Source organism: Pan paniscus, chromosome 1, assembly GCF_029289425.2.
Source record: "Pan paniscus chromosome 1, NHGRI_mPanPan1-v2.0_pri, whole genome shotgun sequence".
Taxonomy (NCBI): Eukaryota; Metazoa; Chordata; class Mammalia; order Primates; family Hominidae; genus Pan; species Pan paniscus.
This window is the reverse complement of record NC_073249.2, coordinates 142,961,708-142,985,326: the sequence shown is the minus strand read 5'-3', so window position 1 is coordinate 142,985,326 and position 23,619 is coordinate 142,961,708. Positions and strand designations below refer to the sequence as shown.

General features: G+C 35.6%; 1 protein-coding gene across 6 annotated transcripts in view; it reads right to left on the bottom strand.

Annotated features, from left to right (window-relative positions):
* Positions 1 to 23,619, bottom strand: part of TTLL7 (tubulin tyrosine ligase like 7) — a 134,593-nt gene that overhangs the window by 75,927 nt on the left and 35,047 nt on the right. For 3 of the 6 annotated variants that reach the window (XR_004665276.3, XM_034933895.3, XM_034933891.3), the window contains exons 2-7: positions 16,511 to 16,535; positions 11,466 to 11,597; positions 9,475 to 9,596; positions 8,235 to 8,302; positions 6,725 to 6,883; positions 2,065 to 2,281 (exon numbers count right to left, since the gene is read on the bottom strand). Coding sequence is in view for 5 of the 6 variants with exons in the window: in XM_034933895.3 (XP_034789786.1) it covers positions 2,065 to 2,281; positions 6,725 to 6,883; positions 8,235 to 8,302; positions 9,475 to 9,596; positions 11,466 to 11,597; positions 16,511 to 16,535 (723 nt within the window). In the remaining variant the exon portion in view is untranslated. Of the gene's footprint in view, positions 1 to 2,064; positions 2,282 to 6,724; positions 6,884 to 8,234; positions 8,303 to 9,474; positions 9,597 to 11,465; positions 11,598 to 11,809; positions 12,011 to 16,510; positions 16,536 to 23,619 lie in introns of all 6 variants that reach the window. The other 3 variants (XM_034933904.3, XM_003805274.6, XM_014345915.5) reach the window with 3 other exon arrangements.

The window sequence follows — 23,619 nt, the reverse complement described above, 5'->3', positions numbered from 1 at the left end:
GAACTTCAAACTTATACTGTACAACCAAATGCCTACAGAACAGATACATTTGGAGGTCACATAGGCCTTTAAACTGAATACATCTGCTTTCCACAAAACCTTTAATAGTTCCTGTATTCCCTTATCACAATGAGTAATACACCATCCATCAGATGTCAGAAACCTGAGTTTTATTCTTGATTTCCCTTTCCCTTGATCTCATTCCACAAATCCAACCTGTGACCATATTATATCAATGTTAACCATGTTATCTTAAATATATCTCAAATCCATGCTCTTATTCTTGGTCCAGACCCACTGCTACTATTTCAATTTAAGTCCTTTTTCCTTCCATATATGGTCAGACTAGAATACAACTTTACACATTATTCAAAATATATGTAACTTCTTGTCTCTCTTACTCTAATCATTCCCATCCATCTCCACCCCCATCTCACATTCCAGACCAGGGGACCATTCCTTCTTTCATTTGTGTAAAACCTTTCAATCCTTCCTTTTATCTTAAGTTAAATTCTAAAATCCTAGACAAGGCCTACAAAGCCTTAAGAGATCTGGCTTCTAGGACTCACCATCCTCATCTCTGAACAGCCACTCCTTCTTATTCTATACTTTAGCCAAACTGACCTTGTCTGCTTTCTCCAGACATGCCATACTCTGTCTTACCTCTGAGCCATTCTTTTGCCTGGAGCTCCATCCAACACTACCCTATGCCTGAACCTGGCTAACTCCTCATTATTCAGATTTCAATTTATACAACACTCCCTCTCTAACCTTTATCTCCAACTGGGCTATGTGCCCCTGCTATGCACTGCCACAGCACCCTCAGTTTCTTAAACCATCACACTTACCATCAGATATTATAATTGCTTATTTTATTTTCTGCCTCCCCACTAGACTGTTGCTTCTGTGAAGTCAAGCACTGTATCTGTCTGGTCATTGTTTTTCCAAAACTAGCACAGTGCCCAGAATGTAGTAGAGTTCAAACATTACTTGGTGATTGGCTTTATCTAGACTATATAACCTTTAATAATGTTTCTTTCTTTTAACTTCTTTTCCTATGAAAAGTTTGACAGTTTCCTTATTCTTCCTTTGCCAGGTTTACAACATTTTTCATTTTATTCAACATAGTACCATTTATGATCAGCCATTATTTAATGTTGAAAAAATGACCGCACTTAATGGAGTTAATTGTGTGCATAATATTAGGGGAAAACAATAACCAGGTATTTGACAAATTGGGAAACAATTAATTGTAATTTTAACTACAGTTAGGTAATTCCAAAAATAGGTTTAGAGGTTAACTAAAGTTTAAGTATGCATAATAAATTATAATTTAACTTTCATAAGCTACAAATTACAGTAATTATTTTCATGATAAATTATAGCTAGAACTTTTATAAATATGTTATGGCTGCACAAAAAAAGTCTTAATGAAAAAATATCTACACAAAGCTCCATTTAATAGGCTTTAAAATGCACACTGAAACTGCTCATTTGTCTCAACTTCACATTGGTCAATGTAAGTTGACAGCCTTCCTTCTCTTTTATTGCAACAGAAATTAATAACTACTTTCTGATAACTTTTGCTTTTTCCTTTTCATATACTTTCTCCCACATTCAACATGTTCACACCCTACATGTTATACAAAGCCTGCTCAAATGCCACCTCCTCCATGAGAAGCTGAACACAAACTGTCTCAACACAGCTCCAAAACACTTAATCTGTACTTCTCCATTGCATGTTAGTATTATTTATAATATAGTCATTTCTATACAGGACCACTGCACACAGATGTTTGCTTTGAAATCCAGCCTTGTGCTCACAGCATCCAGAGAGGGTAATTTTTCCCAATTAGCCTTCAATTAGCAGATGCCTTTATTTTCTAATGTCCACAAAGCTGCCTGTAAGTTAAAAGCAATCTTATTTATGTACACAATTCTTCCAGACCACAAAAACCTGAGAGGAGGAACTTTCATTCATACAATCTATATGCCTAATGGATGCTTTAAAAAGTATATGTTGACAAATGAATGAAAACATAAGCTCTGTCTGGTATCACTTACCAAATTGGACTCATTAGGTGGAATGTACTTCTCTGTACCCATTCGCACAAGCCCATCATGGTAGAGAAATATTTTTAGTGGATCACACGATGTAACCAGAATATAAATTCGTAAGTCAAACTTGTAACCTTCCATTAGGAAAGGCTTTTCAATGTATTCTTGAACAATCAAATGATCCTGAGATGGAAGTTTGTCACCATTTCTTATCAAAGAAATCCTATGTTTAAAGAAAAAAATTAAAAGAATGATTTGACATAGAGCAAGATGTTTAAAAAGTTATAGATATACTCAAATGGAAAATAGTGGAGTAAGGGACTCCAAAAGTCTGTCCCTCCACAAAAGCAATGAAGAGCAAAAGAAATTATAGGAATCAACTTTTTGTAACCCCAGAAACTAAGCAAAGGCTTGCAGCAAATGGAATACTTAACTAAGAAAAAAACAGCTGGATCTGTGTCAAAGAGCTTTGTAATATTTTAAGTTAATCTAGTCTCGCCATCCACTCCCAGCGCAGCAGCAGCCTTGAAGAGCCTCATTTTCAATACCAGTACTGGTCCTGGAGGGGGTAGAATGGGCTATTCTTACGGTTGGTTGTTTTGACCTGTCTGGTGGCTTCCTGGAGGACCTCAAAGGGCTTGCTTTTAGCTTGCCTAACTTGGAACTTTACCAGTGCTGAGGCAACTACTTTCAGAGATAATTGTTGGAAACATTTAAAGGCAAATGTATTAGTCACTACTATCTAGGTTGTCTAGGGCAACAGTTGGGCAGACAATAGACCAATTAAAAAGACTGGGAGGAAGGGCTGAGCAATGAGACTCTTTGAAACTTTGAAAAGCTCTGACATATTCCTGGGAATCTAGACGACCAGTTACATGCCCAAGGTTAGAAGCATGCTCAAGAAAGACCCGAGAAGGCCCTAAGCTGTCCCCTCTGGCTAACCATCAGACTCTGTACAAGCAGGAAGTTAAGGCTAAGGCAGAGTTGTAAATTATTTGTTTGCATGTTAAAGGCATGTCCCAACAATCACGCACACACAGCCATCTACAAAAATTGGGAGCTTTTTTGTTGTTTGTTTTGTTCTGTTTAAGGAAATCTCTGTCCAATTATTAGCTGACCACTGAGCTAACAGAACAGGAACTTCAGTGGCCATACACAGCAAAGAACACAGACTACAACTACTACAATGAGCTGCAACAACAAATTGCGTAGAGGGGGAGAGTCTAATTTCTAGAATTGCTATAGTATAATACTCAAAATGTTCGGATTTCAACAAAATATTATGAGGCATGCAAAGGAAAAAGAAAGTATGGCCCAAATACAGGGAAACTATCAATTAATAGAAACAGTTGTGAGGAAGCCCAGACATTGGGTTTACTGGATAATCAACTATTTAAAATTTGTTCAAAGAGCTAACAGAAACCATGTACAAAGAACTGAAAGAAACTATGAGAACAGTGTCTCACTAAATAAGGAATATCAATAGTGATAGAAAATTGGGAAAAAATAAAGGAACCAAACAGAAATTTTGGAGTTGAGAAGTATAATAACTGAGATAAAAAAATTCACTAAAGGATATAAACAGTATACTTGACAAGGCATAAAGAGAATCAGAAAACTTGAGGATAAGCCAACTGACATTATCTAGTCTGAGGAACAGAAAGAAAAAAGAAGAAAAATGAACAGAGCCTATAAAATCTGTGAAATACCATTAAGTACAGCAACACACACATAACAGGAGTCTCAGAAGGAGAGAAGACAAAGAAAAAAAATCCAAAGAATATTTGAAGAAATACTGGCAGAAAACTTCCCAATTTGATAAAAACATTAATCTACACATCCAAGAAGCTCCATTACCTCCAAGTAGGATAAACTCAAAGAGATCCATATCAAGATACATTATATACATTATAATCAAATTGTCAAAGAACACCAGAAAGGTGACTACTCAGGTAAATATAAAAGTTCTGGCCGGGCACAGTGGCTTACACCTGTAATCCCAGCACTTTGGGAGGCCAACATGTGTAGATCACCTGAAGTCAGGAGTTCGAGACCAGCCTGGCCAACATGGAGAAAACCCCATCTCTACTAAAACTACAAAAATTAGCCAGGCATGGTGGCGTACGCCTGTAATCCCAGCTGCTCGGGAGGCTGGGGAAGGAGAGTCACTTGAACCTGGGAGGCAGAGGTTGCCGTGAGCCAAGATCACGCCACTGCACTCCAGCCTGTGTGACTGAGTGACAGAGCGAGGCTCCGTCTTAAAAAACAAAAAAGTCTCTCTTACTGTAGTTTCAGTTTTTAACTCCTCATTTTTCCTAATGAATTAAAAGACAACTGCATAAAACAATAGTTATAAATCTATACTGATGGACACAGAAGGTGCAGAGATATAATTTGTGACAATAACAACATAAAGGGAGTAAATCTATGTAGGAACAAAGTTTTTATACACTATTGAAACTAAGTTGGTAGTAATATAGACTGGATTATTATAAATTAAGATGATAATGGTAATCCCAGGGCAATCATTTTTTAAAACTCAACAATATATAGTAAAATAAATGACAAGGGAATTAAAATGGTACAGAAGAAAATATCTATTTAACACAAAAGAGGACAATATAGAGAAATTGAGGAACAAAAGCTACAAGACACATAAATCAAGTGGCAAAATGGCCTAAGTAAATATTTCTTTTTCAGTAATTACATTAAATGTAAATAGATTAACTCTCCAATAAAAGGCAGAGCTTGGCAGAATGAATTTTTAAAAAACATGGTCCACCAATATGTTGTCTACAAGAGACACCCTTTAAAGTCAAAGACTCAAATAGATTCAAAATGAAAGGATGGAAAAGATATTGCAATAAAACAGTAATCTGGAGTGGCAAAATTGTTACAAGAGACAAAGAATCATATTATATAATGATTTTTTAAAAGTAAATGCCTCAAAAATATGTAACAATTGGAAACATTTATGTGCCTAATAACGGAGTTCCAAAATACATGAAGCAAACACTGGTAGAATTGAAGGGAGAAATACTTCAACAATAACAGTTGGGTTCTTCAATAGTCCACTTTCAATAATGGACAAAATAACAAGACACATTAGCAAGGAAACAGATACAATTCAATAGATGAGAGAGGTGTTCTTTACCTAGGTACTACTGCATTACATGAGATAAACCATGGGAACACATAATGCCCTTTCAGTTATCTGCTTTTCCAGCTATTTGTTTATATTGCCATCAAAATAAATTAAAAGATTATGTATGTTTTAATATCAAATAAGTATATAAATATAGATATTTAATATTAAATTTTTAACATTAAAATTGAGAAAAATGTGAAAATCAATTCTTCACCATCAGAAACATTCCTTTAATGCTAACACAGAGACAGCCAACTCAGCATTAAGCAATAGGTATACAATTCCCACTAATACTATTAGTTTAAAATTACCAAACCACATTTGCAAATAATGTATGATTGGATTATTAAGTTATGATTAAAAGTCAAAAGAAAAATTTTGAACAATAATTTACCTGGTAGCTATATTTCCAAATATCTTTTTTCCTATAGCATTTTAAATTAAAATGACTCATGTATTTTTTTTTGACAGAGTCCTGCACTGTCGCCCAGGCTGGAGTGCAGTGGCTCGATCTTGGCTCACTGCAAGCTCCGCCTCCCAGGTTCACACCATTCTCCTGCCTCAGCCTCCTGAGTAGCTGGGACTGCAGGCGCCCGCCACCATGCCCGGCTAATTTTTTGTATTTTTAGTAGAGACGGGGCTTCACCGTGTTAGCCAGGATGGTCTCGATCTCCTGTCCTCGTGATCCGCCCGCCTCGGCCTCCCAAAGTGCTGGGATTATAGGTGTGAGCCACCGCGCCCGGCCAAGTGTATTTTATTAAAAGCAGCCTCAGCCACATTTTCTTTGAAAAAGTACATTGCAGAAAACTAACATAAGTAAGCAAAAGGAAACAAGAATATTACTTGCACATTCTTTTTTAATAGTAAATACATAAACCAGTAACAGTCATTTATTTTCATTATTAAGTATTATGTACCGTGTATAATTGTACATGCTATACTTTTATATGATTGGCAGTGCAGTATTACTTACACATTCTATTCTCAGTTAACATGTCTAGCTCTTGGAACTTCAGTTTAAAATGTGTTCTACCCATTTTTAATCCAATTACCATGGCTACATAAAGAAAAACTTATTTAAAGGCAAAGAAGATATGTATTTTCCTTCAAGATTTCTAGCTATGAAAAGAATAACTCCCTTTTCATTTCTTTCTCCAAGTCAGTTTTAGCTCTACTGTAGCAACTGATTTTACTCTCCAAGCCTATTGAAATTATTATAAATGTGAGTTTTATGTTTTAGAAAAAAAACAGAGAATAGCTTTTTCCCCTTATATTTTGTTATCTCCTTTTAAAGCCTCACAACCTGCTGATTAAATTTTTAATTGAATTACTGAAGCCTGTGGGAGAGTTTAAAAGAATAGAGATCATTAAATATTTGGTTCCAAAACTACAATAGTTAGAAACCTATTTCGTTATTTTTTCATGTTGGTACTCACCCATGAGTAATTATGCACATTTATTCTCCCCACTCCCAAATTTTTTTTTATTTTTATATATTCCAAATAAAAGCAAACCTACCCATGACCCATTGCACCATTAGCTGGTTTCACTATAAAAGTTTTCTGCTTCCGTTTTTTCTTCAATTCTTTCACATAATTTTGGAATTGAGTATATTCAGCAGGAAAGATCCAAGTTCGAGGAACAAAGGTATAATCCAGAGGCCGAGACTTGATCATTCTGTAAATTGGACATAATAGGAAAAATAATTTCTATTCAAACTTGCATATATTTTCTTTCTCTGGGCTACTGATATTTGCCACAAAGATTTAAATTTTCTCCATTCCTTCATTTACTTATTCATTGATTTCATTCATTCAACAAATGTCTACTGAGCACCTATTAAGTGTTAGACACTATTCTGGACTATGGATACATCAGTGAAAAAAAAAAACAACCTTGCCCTAATATGTACTAATTTACATATTAGTACATCAAAAACATTTTTTTTAGAGTACACACTCTGTGCTAGGTACTGGAGATAGTAAGATAAATTAGTATCATCTCTGCTCCCAAGGAATATATACATAGGCTATTAATATTAAACAGTGTGATAGGTACACTAAAGGCATATAAGGCAAGGTAACATGTAGGAGTCAATAACTCTGCCTCAGGGATGGGAGTAGGGAGTAGGGAATTATTCAGGCAAATACTATTTATATTGCTTCTTTACAAATTATCAACCATAGGGAACAGTTTTTGATTACCTTTTATACTACCATTTTTTAGAGTCAGAAAGTTTACTAAATCTCTGTGAATTGTCTTCTTTTTTTAAAAAATTATCAGTTTATCACTCAACTTTCTTAAGCTAAGAAAAAGGCAAAAAACCCTAGTCAACAGGAATATAAACTGCCTAAAAATTTTTCAGTTTATTAAGTAAAAGACCGGGGTACTTATTATCAGCTTTTCCATGAAAGTAGATTGTTACTCTAAATATTGGTTGCAGAGATAAATATCTGTGCATGTGTATCCCTGGGTGAACATATATACATGTGTCTTTGAGTAAGTGTGTGCATACATGTACCTAGTACAATCCCTGGCACATATTAAATGCTCAATCACCAATATGAAGACACACACAAACACACACACACACACACACACACACACACACACAGAGCTTATAATGCAACAAATTAGTTCCTGCAAAATTTGACTGAAAATAAACAAGTATCTCTTAAGTGACATATACAGATAACCTCTTACATTTAAATGAAAAACTCTGTTACTAAAGAGGCAACAAGTTGCAGTAAAGAGGCCTGAGATTCTGGAGACTGATTCTGATCCACCTCTGCTATTAACAATTTGCTTGAGCTTGTGCAAGATATTCATTTCTCTGACCCTCATTTACCTCCTCTGCAAAATGGAAGACTGGAACCAGAGACCTTCTAAGACCTCTCTAGCTCCAAAATTCTATCACTCTCATCTAAATATCATTTCAAATCAATGTAACCTTGTGAAAGATAGCACTACAGTAGTTATGGTATAAATTTTGAACAGGTCTTCTCCATTACAAGAAAATAAAGATTACTTGGTCATATTTCTTGCTAAGAAATCCTTCCTACAGATCTCCCCCATTCCTGGAAAATGGTTGATCCTCTGGAAAATAAAAAGGTAAATATTAATATTCTCAGCGAATTAATTATATTCATGTATACGACAATACAATTCTATCCATCCTTTGAGTTTTATGTTTTAATAAACTGCCAATTATTAATCTAAAAGATTTAACGTTAAATGACCTACAGTGAATTTGTAGAATTAAAGAGTATGGTAATCAGAGAATAAAACTGCAAAATTTTAAAGAAAACACAAAAGAATATCTACATAGATAGTAAAGTTATAATTTTCTAGGTTGAATAGTGATAATTCAATATCCAAATTACTTTTGTTATTCTAGATTCACTATATTCACAGACATAAGCACTGGCAAAAATGACTTATTTGTTCACTACAGTCAATTTTATATTACCTTCTAAACTAATAAATGAAGAAGGTCTATACAAACTGTCAACTCTCTAGAATTCCTTATATTTGGCTTTTTAGTTTGAGGTCTATTTTCTTCTGAATATAAGTTTGTATTTTGTTCTAAAAATAAAAGAATGAAACCAGATTACATATAGCTGACATCACAAGTATTTCTGCATCCTGGTCTCCCTATGCAATCTACTCTACATCTTTAAAGCACCATCTTAGGAAGAGGTGTTTTTTTTGTTTTTTGTTTTTTTTTTTTGGTTGTTGTTGTTTGTTTTTTGAGATGGAGTCTCGCTGTCACCAAGCTGTAGTGCAGTGGCCCGATCTCAGCTCACTGTAGCCTCCACCTCCCGGATTTAAGCAATTCTCCTGCCTCAGCCTCCTGAGTAGCTGGGACTACAGGCGTGTGCCACCATACCCAGCTAATTTTTGTATTTTTAGTAGAGATGGGGTTTCACTATGTTGGCCAGGGAAGGTCTCAATCTCTTGACCTTGTGATCCACCCGCCTTGGCCTCCCAAAATGCTGGGATTACAGGTGTCAGCCACCGCGCCCAACCAGAAGAGGTTTTTTCTATCGATTCTTCCCTAAAGATAGAAAGAGGTTAAAACTTAAGTCTGCAAAAGATGCAGGCTTCATGCAAAGAGCCAATACAACTGGATAGCAACAAAACAGGCTATTCAGGTGAGTAAGAACTGAAATGTAATAAGGCAACAGATTAAGAACCTATCTAAAAAAGTTATGTGGAATCCATATAACTTTCCTCATACCACTAACTGGTCATGATTAATTTCCTACCTGATAATTTTGCAGCTCTGAAATTTTCTCCTGCTGAACAGCAGAATCACACCATATAAGATTACTTGTTTCATCCTCATCTGGAGTTTTCATAAATCCCATTTCATCTATTACTAAGCGAACTGCAAGTAAACAGTTAAGTTAAACCAAAATTAAAATACTTCTGAAATATATTCATTGCAGAAACATTTTTCTATATAAACTTTAGTTCATAGTATTTCATTTGAAAAATATTAGTTACAGCCTAACCTTATTTTTAGTTACAACAGTTTTATCTAGGGCCAAATTATTCTCAGTAGTAACTGAGAACTGTTTTTCAGTTGCACCCAAAAATCCTTCCTTTCGATCTTCTCAGGTTTAACAGGTACACAAAACTGCCAAAGGGTTTAGTGATTATTTATGGCACAAGGAAAACACACACAGCTGAGACAATATGTCTACTCAGGAAAATGTACTTTTTATAGCTTTTTTTATGACCTTCGGTTAGGTACAAAAGACCAAAAGTAAAAATATTCCCTGATCATCACACCTATGCCATACTTTCCACCTCCCTAGTTCAAATTATTTTTAGTACTTAAAATCAACTCATCTATGTTTACTTAGGATGTGAAATAATGAAGCAATATTCACAGGAGAGATTTGGATTTGGTTCTCCACTGCTCCCAACCCTCTAATCCTACTGAAAACGTTTATGCTCAGAGGAACGTTTCCTTTTTAGTACAAACTATTCATGTGTTCCTCTCCAATCTAGATTTTACAATTAACATATTGGCATTTTTCTTCCACTGAATTTCAAGTGTGGAATAAAGATAAGCAGAAGACTTCAGGTAATTTTTGGCTTCCAACAGAATCCTGAGTCTTAACAGAATGGTGTAGTCCCAGGTGACAGTGTACAATCCCAAGAGTTGGGGAAAGGAATATTCCTGTCTCATCTGTCACAGACCACCATGCAGCTTTGGCATCCTGAGGACTCAGCAGCTGCTGTGCCACCTACAGCTCATGTAGAGAGCAAGGGCAATAGCAACACAGACTATTCCTTACCTGCCTCACAAGCAGAAAACAATAACAAATTCAGAAGAGCATGTCAGGAGCACAACTGTTCCTGAGTATATGAGAGACACTGCCTGCAGCATCTCAAAGATACCTGGGAAGACTTTAGTGAGATAAATGGAACTCCTGGCAGTTACGTTTAGAAGGAACGTAGGCTGGGCACAGTGGCTCACGCCTGTAATCCCAGCACTTTGGGAGTCCAAGGTGGGCGGATAACGAGGTCAGGAGATAGAGACCATCCTGGCTAACACAGTGAAACCCCGTCCCTACTAAAAATACAAAAAATTAGCCAGGTGTGGTGGCGGGCGCCTGTAGTCCCAGCTACTCGCGAGACTGAGGCAGGAGAATGGCGTGAACCCGGGAGACGGAGCTTGCAGTGAGCCGAGATTGCGCCACTGCACTCCAGCCTGGGCTACAGAAACTCCGCCTCAAAAAAAAAAAAAAAAAAAAAGAAGAAGAAGGAATGTAATGTGTTACTTAAATTTGGGTATTTATGTATACACAAACCCATGAGGCTAGGAACATTCAGGTTATATATGAACATTGGAAAGATCCATTTTTTCTTTACATTCATAAATTCAAATTTGTCAGGTCAGTCATATATAAACCTATCTTATTATGAAATTCACAGCTTGAAGAGCTGACAAAATTAAACTTCAAAGAAAAATACAATGCCAAGTCCCTTTTTTCAGCTAAGCTGTCTAATCATATTAAGTGTTTGAACTGAAATTTTAGAAATCAGTTGGGATCTTTTTAAGGATATCATCTTCTACCACACAGAAAAAGAATCCTTCTAATATGTTAGAAATTTTATAGAAGGCATTTAAAAATCCATTATATAAAAGATAAGTTATCTCTTTGGATTTCTACATTGTTTTTAACACCAAATCAGTTTTTCCAGCAATTATGAGAATCCCATGATTGCTTCTAAGGAAACCTACCAATTTCAAACTTTGTCCCGGCAACATTTGCTGTAATGGTTCCCTTCTTTTTCTTCTTTCTGACTTTCCTTTTCATTGTGCTTTGATAAGGTAATTCTGTATTCAAATCCAGGGGAGAGGGTCCCTGAATAACTTTTAAAAAATGTAAAATAATCAGATAACACTGAAATAACAAAAATCTATACCAGACAACACAAATACCACCCCCACCCCACACCAAGGTAAAATTACAAATCCTGGTACTTTAAAAAGTCCCCAATTAATTTTTAATACTTTAAAAATATTAACAGTAATGATGTATAACACCTCCATATTTTGTAACATAGTTAAGTCAATTTCCCTACCTCCTTCTTGAGGCAGAGATGGCATTATTGCCTGTGCTGATTAGCAAGCAGTGTGTGCTGCTGTACCAAGCTCTCAGGAAATCTGGAAATTCCACATTAGTCTAAGTAGGATATGGCCCCAAATCACTGAAAGTTCTTATCATATTATCTTGGTGGAATCCTCAGATTTCAGGATACCAAAGTTATGGGATAACAAGGTACCTGCAGTGATTTTAAAACAAGGTCATTTAGAAAAAACTTTTTTGAATTTTTTTTCATATATGCCAAGACTATTCTTTTTAAAAGTCAAGGTGAAAGTTAATGTGTTCAATCAACAAATAATTGTAAATCGGTTTATTAAACCTTATGCAAAATGCCAAGTGATGCTTTCCTATCCTGAAAGAATGCATAGTCTAGGGGAAGAAGTTTTATTAAGTCATGTGTCACATGTATATTCAATAAATAATATACTATACACAAACAATAACAGCAATAACAATATTCACTACTATTTATTGAACACTTATTATCTTAGGCATTTATATTATACCATTTAATCTTTCAACAAACCTGTAAGGTAGAAGCTTTTATCCCCATCTTACAGATAAGTTGAGCTTAGAAAGGAGAAATTATTTTGTGTATCTTTACAAAGAAAATTACAACACAGAGATTAAAATGAAGATCCTTCTAATGTCAATGCCAGAGTGTCTTATTTAGAAACCCACACAACCTTCAACCCAATGCCTGAAACACTGCTTTTAATATGAGACAGTGAAAAGTGCCAGGCAGGGTAGAGGTCACATGTTGACAGAATGCAGAGAAGTGATTCCTATATAAAGGATTATGGGGGACAACTTAATAAAGTAAACCACAACTTGAATTGTGCCTTAAAAAATGAGAACAGTTTTGAAGGACAGAAAATGGGTGGGGTCATTATTATGATGATTTTATTCAGGCACACAGAGGAATGCAATAATGAATGAACTAATTTGATCTGGCTACATCTCAACATGGCCTATAGTACACTTTGCTTGTATTTTCATTGTAAATATATGAACGTAGGCATTTATGCCCTAACAATACCATATTGTTCAGTCTGTACTATCAACTTTCTAATTTCTCCTTCATATTGTAAGAATCCTTCAGTTCTTGTAAAATATCTGTAAACACAATGAAAAATAATAAAACCTATTATGATAAGCAAAGGTATAATATCAACACCTTTATTAGATTGTCAAGTTTATCAGAAATTCAGAAACATCCCACATTCAGCTACATAAAATGTGACTCCTATATCACCCCAAATATTCATTATTATTAATGTTTCAATATTAAAGAAAATTTAGGGTTTTATTTGTTCTCAGGTATCATTTTTACTAAAATGATTGTCTAGTATAATTCAATATCAAAACGGGGAACTTTTATTTATTACAGACCAACTGTAGGTAGGCATTCTATTAAGCATTTTAAATATTTTATTTCATTAACAAACTTTAAATTTAGGTATCATTTCTCCCTATTTTCCAGAAAAAGAAACTAAGGCTAGATAAGTTAAATAAATCAAGGTAACATGGCTTAGAAATAGAAAACTTAGACTTTAAACCCAATTCTAATTATTCTATTCATTAAGCTCCCCTATTTTCAGACCCCATGCTAACATAATATATAGACATATGAGAAGTTTCCAACCCTACTGCAGTACATGCCGCAAGATATGGCCATATTCTGGGAATTTGCAATACTTCGAACAGTGAATTCACAGTAAAACATCTCTAAACTGATCTCAGCTCCCAATGCCAAGCTGGAAACAGACTGGATCACTTCTCAGAATAAAAGAAAGGAGTAGTGTAAAGTTTAGTTCAGTTTCTTTCTGGAGGCTCTCTGAAACCTCAGGGAAGTACCTATTTGAGTTTACAAGTTTTTTGTCCAACATCTTGTTACTGGAGTAAACAAAGATCCCCTTTACAGTAACAGAATACTTATTACATTGAAAGTAGGTGACAAAGTCAACAAGACTTTAAAAACAAGCTTCACCTAACTATACTAGATTCTAAAAACAAATTTGTTAGTTTTTGACTTAAATAATAAGTCAAATGACTGATTTGTACAGAGTTCAAAACAAGAACTTTTATCCCTTCCCCAAGGCATACAGGAATTTAAAGTTCTTAAAATTATACTATGCATATATGCGCTTTACTTAATTCCATTCATGCCTTAGTCAAACTCAAGGACTTCATTCAACCATGGCAATTCTAATCAGCTTTATTCTAAGCAAGAGATTTGAGATGACAGATTTATCCCACCACTCATTTGAAACCATAGTTACCTACTTTCCAAAAGCAGAAAACATGTTTCAGTTACCTCTGAAATGCTTTAAGCCAATGGCTTCTCAACCTTGGCTGCAAAGCAGAATTGCCTGAATGAGGAGCTTTTGAAAATCCTGCTGTCCAGGCCACACCCCAGAACCAAGTGGGGCCCAACCATCAGCATTTCTAAAGCTCTTCATGTGATTCCAGTGCAGCTAAGGTTGAGAACCTCTACTGTAAGCACACGATGACAATGCAACAAATAATAGCTAATTATAACAACACATGAAATTATAAGAAAAAAAGTAAAAGAAAACTCATAACTTTTTTAAAAAGACCAAATAGGTAAAAATTACCCACAAAAATCCTGTTTTCCTATCTAGTTCAAAAAACAAAAAAAACAAAAAAATTTGACGGTGAGCACAAAATGATTTTTAAGATAAAGAAACAGAATTTATTTACAAAAGGAATCAATTTTCCAAAATTTCAAGCAAATGTTAACCTTGAACATAGAACTGTCAAGCACCAATAGATACATGAAATTGAAACAAAACCAAAATAATTCCAGTACATTTGTGCTAGAGTACCATTTCTTCCCTATTCTTCCGTTGAGCTTCTACCACACTTAAATTCCACATAAAATACCACTTTTTCCTGAAAGCTTTCTCTGATTATATCTGAAGAAATTCATTTCTCCCTCTTTTGGGCTATCACAGGCCTTATTTTTACCCTTATCATAATCACCTGCCAAAAAGATGGTTTTCTTCTATCTTGTTCACTCCTCCATTCCCAGGTCCTAGAATAGTGCCTGACCATAGTGTTCAATAAGCACTTGTTAATGTGTGCTATGGTTTGAATATTTGTGTCCCTCCAAAATTCATGTTGAAACATAGTCCCCAATGAAACAGTATGATGAGGTAGGACCTTTAGAAGGTGATTGGGTCCTGAGGGCTCCTTCCTCATGAATGGGAAGGACTTTATAATCAAGGCTTCACACAACCTTTCCATCCCTTCCACCATGAGAACACAGCATCCATCTCCTTCAGAAGGTGCAGCAACAAAGTACCATCTTAAAAGCAGAAACAGCAGCCCTCACCGTCAATGAACCTGCCACCACCTTGATGTGGACTTCCCAGCCTTCAGAAATTTGAGAAATAAATTTCTATTGTTTATAAGTTATCCAATTTGTGGCGTTTCGTTATAGCAGCACACACGGGCTAAGACACTGAGTTAATAAATCGGTTAATTAGCCAGGCACCATGGCTCATGCCTATAAATAATCCCAATACTTTGGGAGGCCTAGGCAGGAGGATCAGTTGAGACCAGGAGTTTGAGACCAGCCTGAGCAACATCTCCACAAAAATTTAAAAATTAGCCAGGCATGGTGGTGCCTGCCTGTAGTCCCAGATACCTGGGTGGCTAAGAAGGAATGATAGCTTGAGCTAGGGAGGTCAAGGCTGCAGTGAGCTGTGTTCATGCCACTGCATTACAGCCTGGCAGCAGAGCGTGTCTTAAAAAACAAACAACCAATCAATTCATGAGAGCTGAGAGAAAAGAGAAATAGTCATCAAGCTCTGAGAAGCAAATACATGTAATTTACAATATATTACTTTTCACTTTAAAAAAATTTTATTTATGTATTTTGTTTTATTCATTTATATTGTTTTTTAGAGACAATCATAGCTCACCGTAATCTTGAACTCTTGGACTCCACAATCCTCCTGCTTCAACCTCCCAAGTAGCTGGGACTACAGGTGTACACCACCACAACAGGCTTTTATTATTATTTTTATTTATTTATTTATTTATTTATTTATTTATTTATTATTTTAGAGATGGGGTCTCACTATGTTGACCAGGCTGGTCTCAAACTCCTAGCCTCAAGTTATCCTTTCGCCTCAGCCTTCCAAAGTGCTGAGATTATAGGCATGAGCTACTGCACCTAGCCCACTTTTTTTTTTTTTTTTTTTTGACACGAAGTTTTGCTCTTACTGCCCAGGCTGGAGTGCAATGGCACAATCTTGGCTCACTGCAACCTCCGCCTCCTGGGTTCAAGTGATTCTCCTGCCTCAGCCTCCCAAGTAGCTGGGATTACAGGCATGCGCCACCACACCTAGCTAATTGTTTTGTATTTTTAGTAGAGACGAGGTTTCTCCATGTTGGTCAGGCTGGTCTCAAACTCCCGACCTCAGGTGATCCGCCTACCTCGGCCTCCCAAAGTGCTGCGATTGCAGGCGTGAGCCACTGTGCCCAGACCTAACCCACATTTTTAGTGGAAAAAGCAAAGTACATAGAAGTTTACATATTACACTGCCACTTGAGCAAACCAACAGAGGAATATATGGAACATATCCACTGAGCAGTTGTGGCCTGCTATGGCTAGGGGTGGGGCTAAGGGAGACTTACTTGTACTTACCTTTAGTACTCTGTATATGTATTACCTGTTCAAAAAAGTAAAATATATGTGATAAAATTTTGTATCAATATTATCATGTTGATAACCAAAATCATCAAACTGTGTTCTCCATTTAGGTGAAAATACTTTTATTTCATTTAAATGAAAGTATAATATGGTAGAAAGAGCACTGAACAAGGAGTCAAATCAAATTCCTATCCTTTAATTTTCCACTTAGCAGATATAAATTCTTAGGCTGCAAAAGTAAAAGATTTATTCTTTCCACCCCTAAAGTCTAAAATGGCAACCAATGAAGATAACATTGCTGATATATTTTATGGCAAAAGATGAAGACAAACTTCTTTTATGTAAAAGAAGGAAACACACAGGAAACTCAGACCTTCTCCAGCAACCCTCAATCCATACCCCAGTAAATATAATATATGAGGTCTTTGTACATTAATTTTTAGCTCACCCAAAAATTACTAACATAATCAAACAAAAAGTCAAGAGGATCCAAAAATAGGGTTAAGTTAAAAATATGTAAAATAATATTAAATAAAAACATAATAAGAGCTGTTTTGTTGTGACAAGAGGAAGGAGAAAAGAACCAGTACAAACCAGTATCTACTTTCACATAACTTTATTTAGTCCACCCAACAAATACCCAGTACCTTTTATTCCCATTTTATATATGGGAAAATGTAGGCTCCAAGGTTAAGAAACTTGCACAAAGTCACACATCTAATAGGTTGAAGTGGTTTGTGGCTTCTACCTATTAGAAGAAGTATGGGAAGGAAACCCATATTCCTTCCCACTTTTTGTGCTACCTTCAAAATTCAGCCTTTAAATATAACATATTGAAGATTTCACAAAGATGCTTGATTTTGTTCGACTGAATCTACGTTAAAAGCTGGAGCCCAAGGACATAGTGAGAAGGCAGTCCTCTGAAAGCCAGGAAGATAGCCCTCACCAGGAACCTAATTGTCTTGAGCCTTTTTTATCTTAGACTTCCCAGCCTCCAGAACTGTGAGAAATAAATATCTATTGTTTAAGCTACCTAGTCTATTATACTTTATTATAGCAGCCTGAGCAGACTAAGACATTGAGTCCAGTCTGCCCCTGGCTTCACAGAGTAGATAATTAAACTCTATCCTGAGCTTGCTATGGATTGTAACAATGATAATGAGGAAGAGCAAGAAGACAACAAAGAGGAAGAGAAGGATGGGGTTGATATCATCACTTATGTAAAACATCCTATGTGCCAGGCACTTTTTGAGGTTTATACATATAAAACTCTGACCTTCAAAACCCTAAAAGATAGATTATTATCCTCATAGATAATCGTTTAAAGAAAAGAGATACAATGAACAATGATATTGAAAAACAAGTTGTAAGAAAATTTTAAAGTAACAATTTTGCAAATATGTCTCAAGATAATCTTCTCCAGATCCCTAAATTGTAATTATCAGATGAAAGATATTTCTACTATCACTTCCAAAAAAAAGAGAAAAATAACAAATGTAACAAAAAATATATCCAAGTAAGCTTTTACTTTGAGGCAAAAACACTCTCCACACACATTAACATTATTTGCAGAGAGGTCATTACAATTAACAGTCAGAAATCTATTACTTCCTAAAAATTATAAAAATAAGGCAGTTGTATATGCAAAAAGTAGTATTTCCAAATATCAGGTCATGAATGAAATTTTGTCCATTTTTGTATTATTAATTTCATTAAATTTCAGCACTTGGTTCCCAAACCAAATTTGATATATGCTTTCTCTTATATGAAATCATGCTTTTTCTCATATGAAAGAGAATAAAAGTAAATGAAACATGCCACTTTTAAACATCAAAATTTAAAATGCTTATTTGTTTTGAATATTATTCAGATTGGATTTAATGTCAGTTCTACATTAGTGTTTCTTAAATTGTAATGTGCACACCTGGGACTACTGTTCAAGGTCAGATTCTGACTCGTTAGGTCTGAGGTAGAGCCTGAGAGTCTGCATTTCTGACAAGCTCCTAGGTATGCTGGTTCACAGACCACACTTTGAGTAGCAAGGCTCTGGATGACCACAATGTTTATCATTATGCAGATACAAATTTTTGAACTTAAAGCCCTTCTTTAAAACATGTAAAACTTAGGAAATTATAACATGATTGAAAAATTCATGTAGGTGATTGTGAAATTATATATTAATGTCTAAAGAGTTCCATGAGTCAAAAAATAAAATAGGTTTGGAAATGCTGAACTTGAGCATCAGTATCATCTGCAAACTTCTTAGAAATGCATATTCTCAGGCCCAACCCCAGAACTTCTGAATCAGAAATATAGAGGTGAGGCCCATCAATTAACAAGTCCTCCAAGTGAATCTGATGCAGGCTAAAGCTCTGAGAACCACTGCACTAGAAGGCCAACAGCTGGTGGCCAGGGCAGATCCAGGAAAGTGGGAGAACACCACTGCTGGAGTCTATTCCCTCCTATTGGTCTTTTGAAGCACAGCAATGTGGGTGACTTAGAAATCACGTGGCCAAGTAATGACTGGAGGAGAAAGCATTTGCCCAGCAGGACTCTCACTTTTTTTTCATAATCTGCTTTGGAAAGCATCTAGAAAAGAAGAAGCTGGCTACAAAAGATCTCACTTGCTACTGCCAACAGCCCTGGTAAGTGGGATGAACTTTGCTAATCTAGACAGTTTACCCCCCTTGTTTGACCCCAAACCAGCTACCGATGCTCACTAACCAACACACTCATTTTGTAGAAAAGAAATCCACCAAAAATAATTAAACTTATGAGGATTAACAACAACCACAAAGATTAATAATACAACCTCTATGGATAGTAAAAAAATTTGTAGAGGGAAGGGAAAGGAGGAATGCAAATCAACATCAACAAGGGAGTGAAGACATTGCAATACACTCATACAATGAAAATACTATACATCAGTGATACATGCTGCATCACAAAATGAAGATTTAAAACAGCTGATGAATACATACAGTATATCATTTACATAAAGTTTAAAATTATACAAAATAATATATTTCTTATAAATTATGAAATAAGCATATAAAGAAATACATAGGAATGATAAACACCAAGTCTGATACCCCTTGAGAGGAAGGATGATGCAATAGGCAGTTCTACAGAGAGTGAGCACCTGTGTTCTTATGCAAAGAATGCAATTCTTAATATAAAGAATAAATACGCAATTATCATGGTTTAGGCATTTGAAATAAGAGGTAGAAATGAAATAACCACAATACTTTTGCTTGAATCATTATGTGTCTTTTTGTAAGTATTGTGATATAAATCATACTGCTGAAACTTAGGTCTGATCCTGACTCATAAGCAATGTGAAGTCACTGAAGGACTCTAAGAGGAGTAATATAATCCAGATTTATTTTTGATAGATTACACTGGCAGCTATTGTGGGGGCAGTAGTGGAGACAGTCTTAAGAGGATATTACAAAAGTCCAAGAGAGAGATGATAAGAGCTTGATTACAGATAAAAGCAACAGACATAAGGAGACAGAATTCTGCTATTGCAGTATTAGCAGAATAGCAGCAGGACTTGGTGACTGATAAGGAAAATGTAATCCTGGATGATTTTGCAGATTTCTAGCTTAAAGAATTGGGTAGAAGATGGCACAATTCATCAAGAGAAGGCTTGCAGACAGAAGAGCCAGTTTGAGGGGTGAGATTATTTCAGCTTTGTATTTGCAATAAGGGTGGATGAAAATAAACAGAAAATAAGACAGTAGAATTAGTGGAGATAAGAGATAAGGGAATCCTCTACTTTTATAGGTAAAATGGTGTTAATTAAACACAAAGTCCCTTCCAAAGCATAACTGCTCCTATTTCTGTCCTTTCTGCCAAGAAAGGACAATAGGTTTCAAAATGCACAGCTGCATGACTGGTATACAAATGACATCACCCAAACAACTCTCATAACAATAAAACATTGCCACCACTCATTGTGTGTACAAATTGAAAGGGTATTTAGAGAAGCTACTTACTCCTTGAACATAGTAACTTTTGTCTCCCTTTCCCTGGCTGGGCCCATTACCCAAAGCTGGATCTGTCCTGTGTTCTAGACCTGAAAGAACCATTTGATCAACTACTTCTAAAAACCTGATAACAGCCAAGTATGATATTATGTAAGAATAAACACAAGAACTATTTATTCATTCTAGTAACAATCTTGACCTTGAGCAACAGTAACTCCCACTAATGCACTTAATACTTATTTATTGTTCAAATTGGCTGTAGCCTATTCCCAGAGCCTGGAACATAGGAGTTAAACTGCTGAGCTACCATATCAGGGAAAGATAGTTCTCTAGAAGGTTTTTTTGAATTTAAAATAAAAAAATTTCAACTGTGCTAATTTCTAGAATCAAACAAATTTGTCACAATTTTCAAATCCCTCTAAATTAAATTTAATCCCATAAAAATTAAGCCATGGTCCAAGAATTATGCAAAGTTGGGAAAAGCCATATGGAAAAAGGCAAATGTATAGTATGTGTAATTAGAGCAACCACAAAAATGTCTACAAAACTCTGTGGCCTGTCTTGTCTTTGGAATTTAGCCTATTATGACATGAAAAAGCAGGGACTGATAAACGGGTAATGATAACACAGTATACCTTCAAGGCATTTTATCTTATTAATATTTGTATTTCCAGTACCGAGGATAATGAAAAAGGAGAAAATCTTACTCAATAAGTGGTGAATTAAATAAAGTTCAAAGCAAATAACAGCTATAACTCGGTTACTAAGGTGACAGAAGACAAGGTTATTTCATAACATATTCATCAAGCACTTAAGTAGAATCAAAAGCCTCTTTGGGCATATTTCTCCTACAACATAATATTTCAGTTTTAAGTAGTTCTCCAGTAGCCTAAAAGTCTTATTTGCTCCCTATGAATAATATGTGACGTAATCAGTTAACTTTTGCATATCTCACTCACATTTGTCAATCCATTTACCTCTCCCATTTCCTGACCCTGCAAAGAACTATACCAAACCTAAGAGAGTTGAACTTCATATCCTCAAAACACCCAACCTGTGCTTGACTATGCAAAGACTTCTCTTGTTCTGAGCTGTGGAGTTGAAACTTAGGGTCTGTTGTACTTAAGTCTCCTGAGATTTCAATAACTTTGATCACAAGGTTTAAAAGAGAGGGACTAGGGGAAGCAGAGAATTTCTAAAATAGTCAGTTCATTCTTTGCCAAAAAATGCACAATAGCTATCAAAATGTGCAGCTGCTTAGCTGGTGAACAAATGACATTACCCAAATGTCATCTGATGCCAGCATTTATAGTTTTTAGTGTCCAAAACTTAACTCTTTAACTTTCCCTGAAAACTTGATATTCCTCTTATGTTCCATATCTTGGTAAAGGGTATCACTAATAGCCAAACATCTAAGAGATAGATACATCAGAATCATCTTTAACTTTTCCTTTGACCTCTTACTTTGACACTTATTCAATGCACACCTTATTGCCCTTCTTGCCAATTTTATGGTTTGTATTAGTTTACTATTTATATTTCCATCTACTTTTATGTCTTAAATCTTAAATATATAACATTCACTGAATTCTTAAATAAACCTCCTATGGCATCCATATTACTTAAAAATTTAACAAGTAACAAAGACAACTAGCTCCTTACCTAACAGCCATTCACTAGTTCTTCCTTACTAATAAAACACCTATTCCATTGTTATTATTAGTGGTAGCATTGTGCCTACTAAGTAACTACATTTCCCAGACTTCCTTACAGGTATACGTGGCCTGGCCAGTGAAGTGTAAGCAGAAGTTGTTGAGCAGGACTTCCCAGTAAAACACCTCTAAAGGGAAGTAGACAATCAGTGGACACTCATTTGCTTCTCTTCCTTCCAACCTGGAATGCAAACGTGATGGCAGGAGTTGTAGCAATCCAGTGTGACATTGGTTGTGCTCCATCAGTTTTGGACCACCTAGCTCCAGAGAAAGTAAACCTCCATCTTGTTTAAGCCAACGTTATTTGAAATTTCTGTCACCAACAGCTAAATGCATCTCCTAATGGACAACGCTTCTCTAATAAAAATTATTATTTTGGTTTCTAAAAAACATACATAGCCTAAACACAAAGTCAATGGCACAATGACTTTGGACATTTATCATTTTTGCCATAGCCTGCTTTTACCTATTTTCTTGTAACCATAATCTGAATTTCCTCCAGTGAAGCACTACTTCCTCATTCTCAAAGCATAAGCTTTAGGTGGAGTTGATGCCAATCCCAGCTCCAAGGATGCGTACATGACTTAGAACTAAACAATCATGGGATCCCATCCTCTTGACCATGGAATTGGTTCGGAGATGAACACAGGATCCAACTAATGCCAGTGAGAATCAGGCTCAGTACTCATTTTCAGAATCTGGAAGAAGACAGGTTCTTTTGTGAGCTGTGTTTGAACCTGAGAGGATACACTACCTGCAGTTGCTGGTCCCCATCCTTCCTCTACACACAGCCTGTGGATGAAGTCAACATGAAGGAGGCAGAGCAGAAAGAGAGAGAGATAACAGATTCCTAAACTTTTCAGTAATACAAACTAAAAAAAAAAAAAAAAAATTCATGTTTTTTGCTTAAACCAGGTTCCTATCCAAAACAAATAAGGAACTTAGATTCCATTTTTTATTTTAAAATAAAGAAAATTACTTCAAAATTTCCTTGCATAAAATGCCACAACTCACGTGAAATAAGAGGAGGTTTCCTTACATGTTTCCTCCATGAGACAACTGGCTGCTAGGTAGCAGCTTTTAAAGTGTCTTTTAATTTACATATTCTCCAATCTCAAACACACAGCCTGGAACACATGAGCTAAACTGCTGAGCTACCATATCAGGGGAATACAGTTCTCTAGAGGATTTTTAATTTAAAATAATAAAACTGCAATTGTACTAATTTCTACAATCAGGCAGAATTTGTCACAGTTTTCAAATCCCACTAAATTAAATTAAATCCCAGAAAAATTAAGTTATGGTACAAGAATCATGCAAGTTTAGAAAATCCATATGGAAAAAAGCAAATGTACAGGCCTAGTTCATAAAATGTTCTGTATACCTTCCCTCAGTTGTG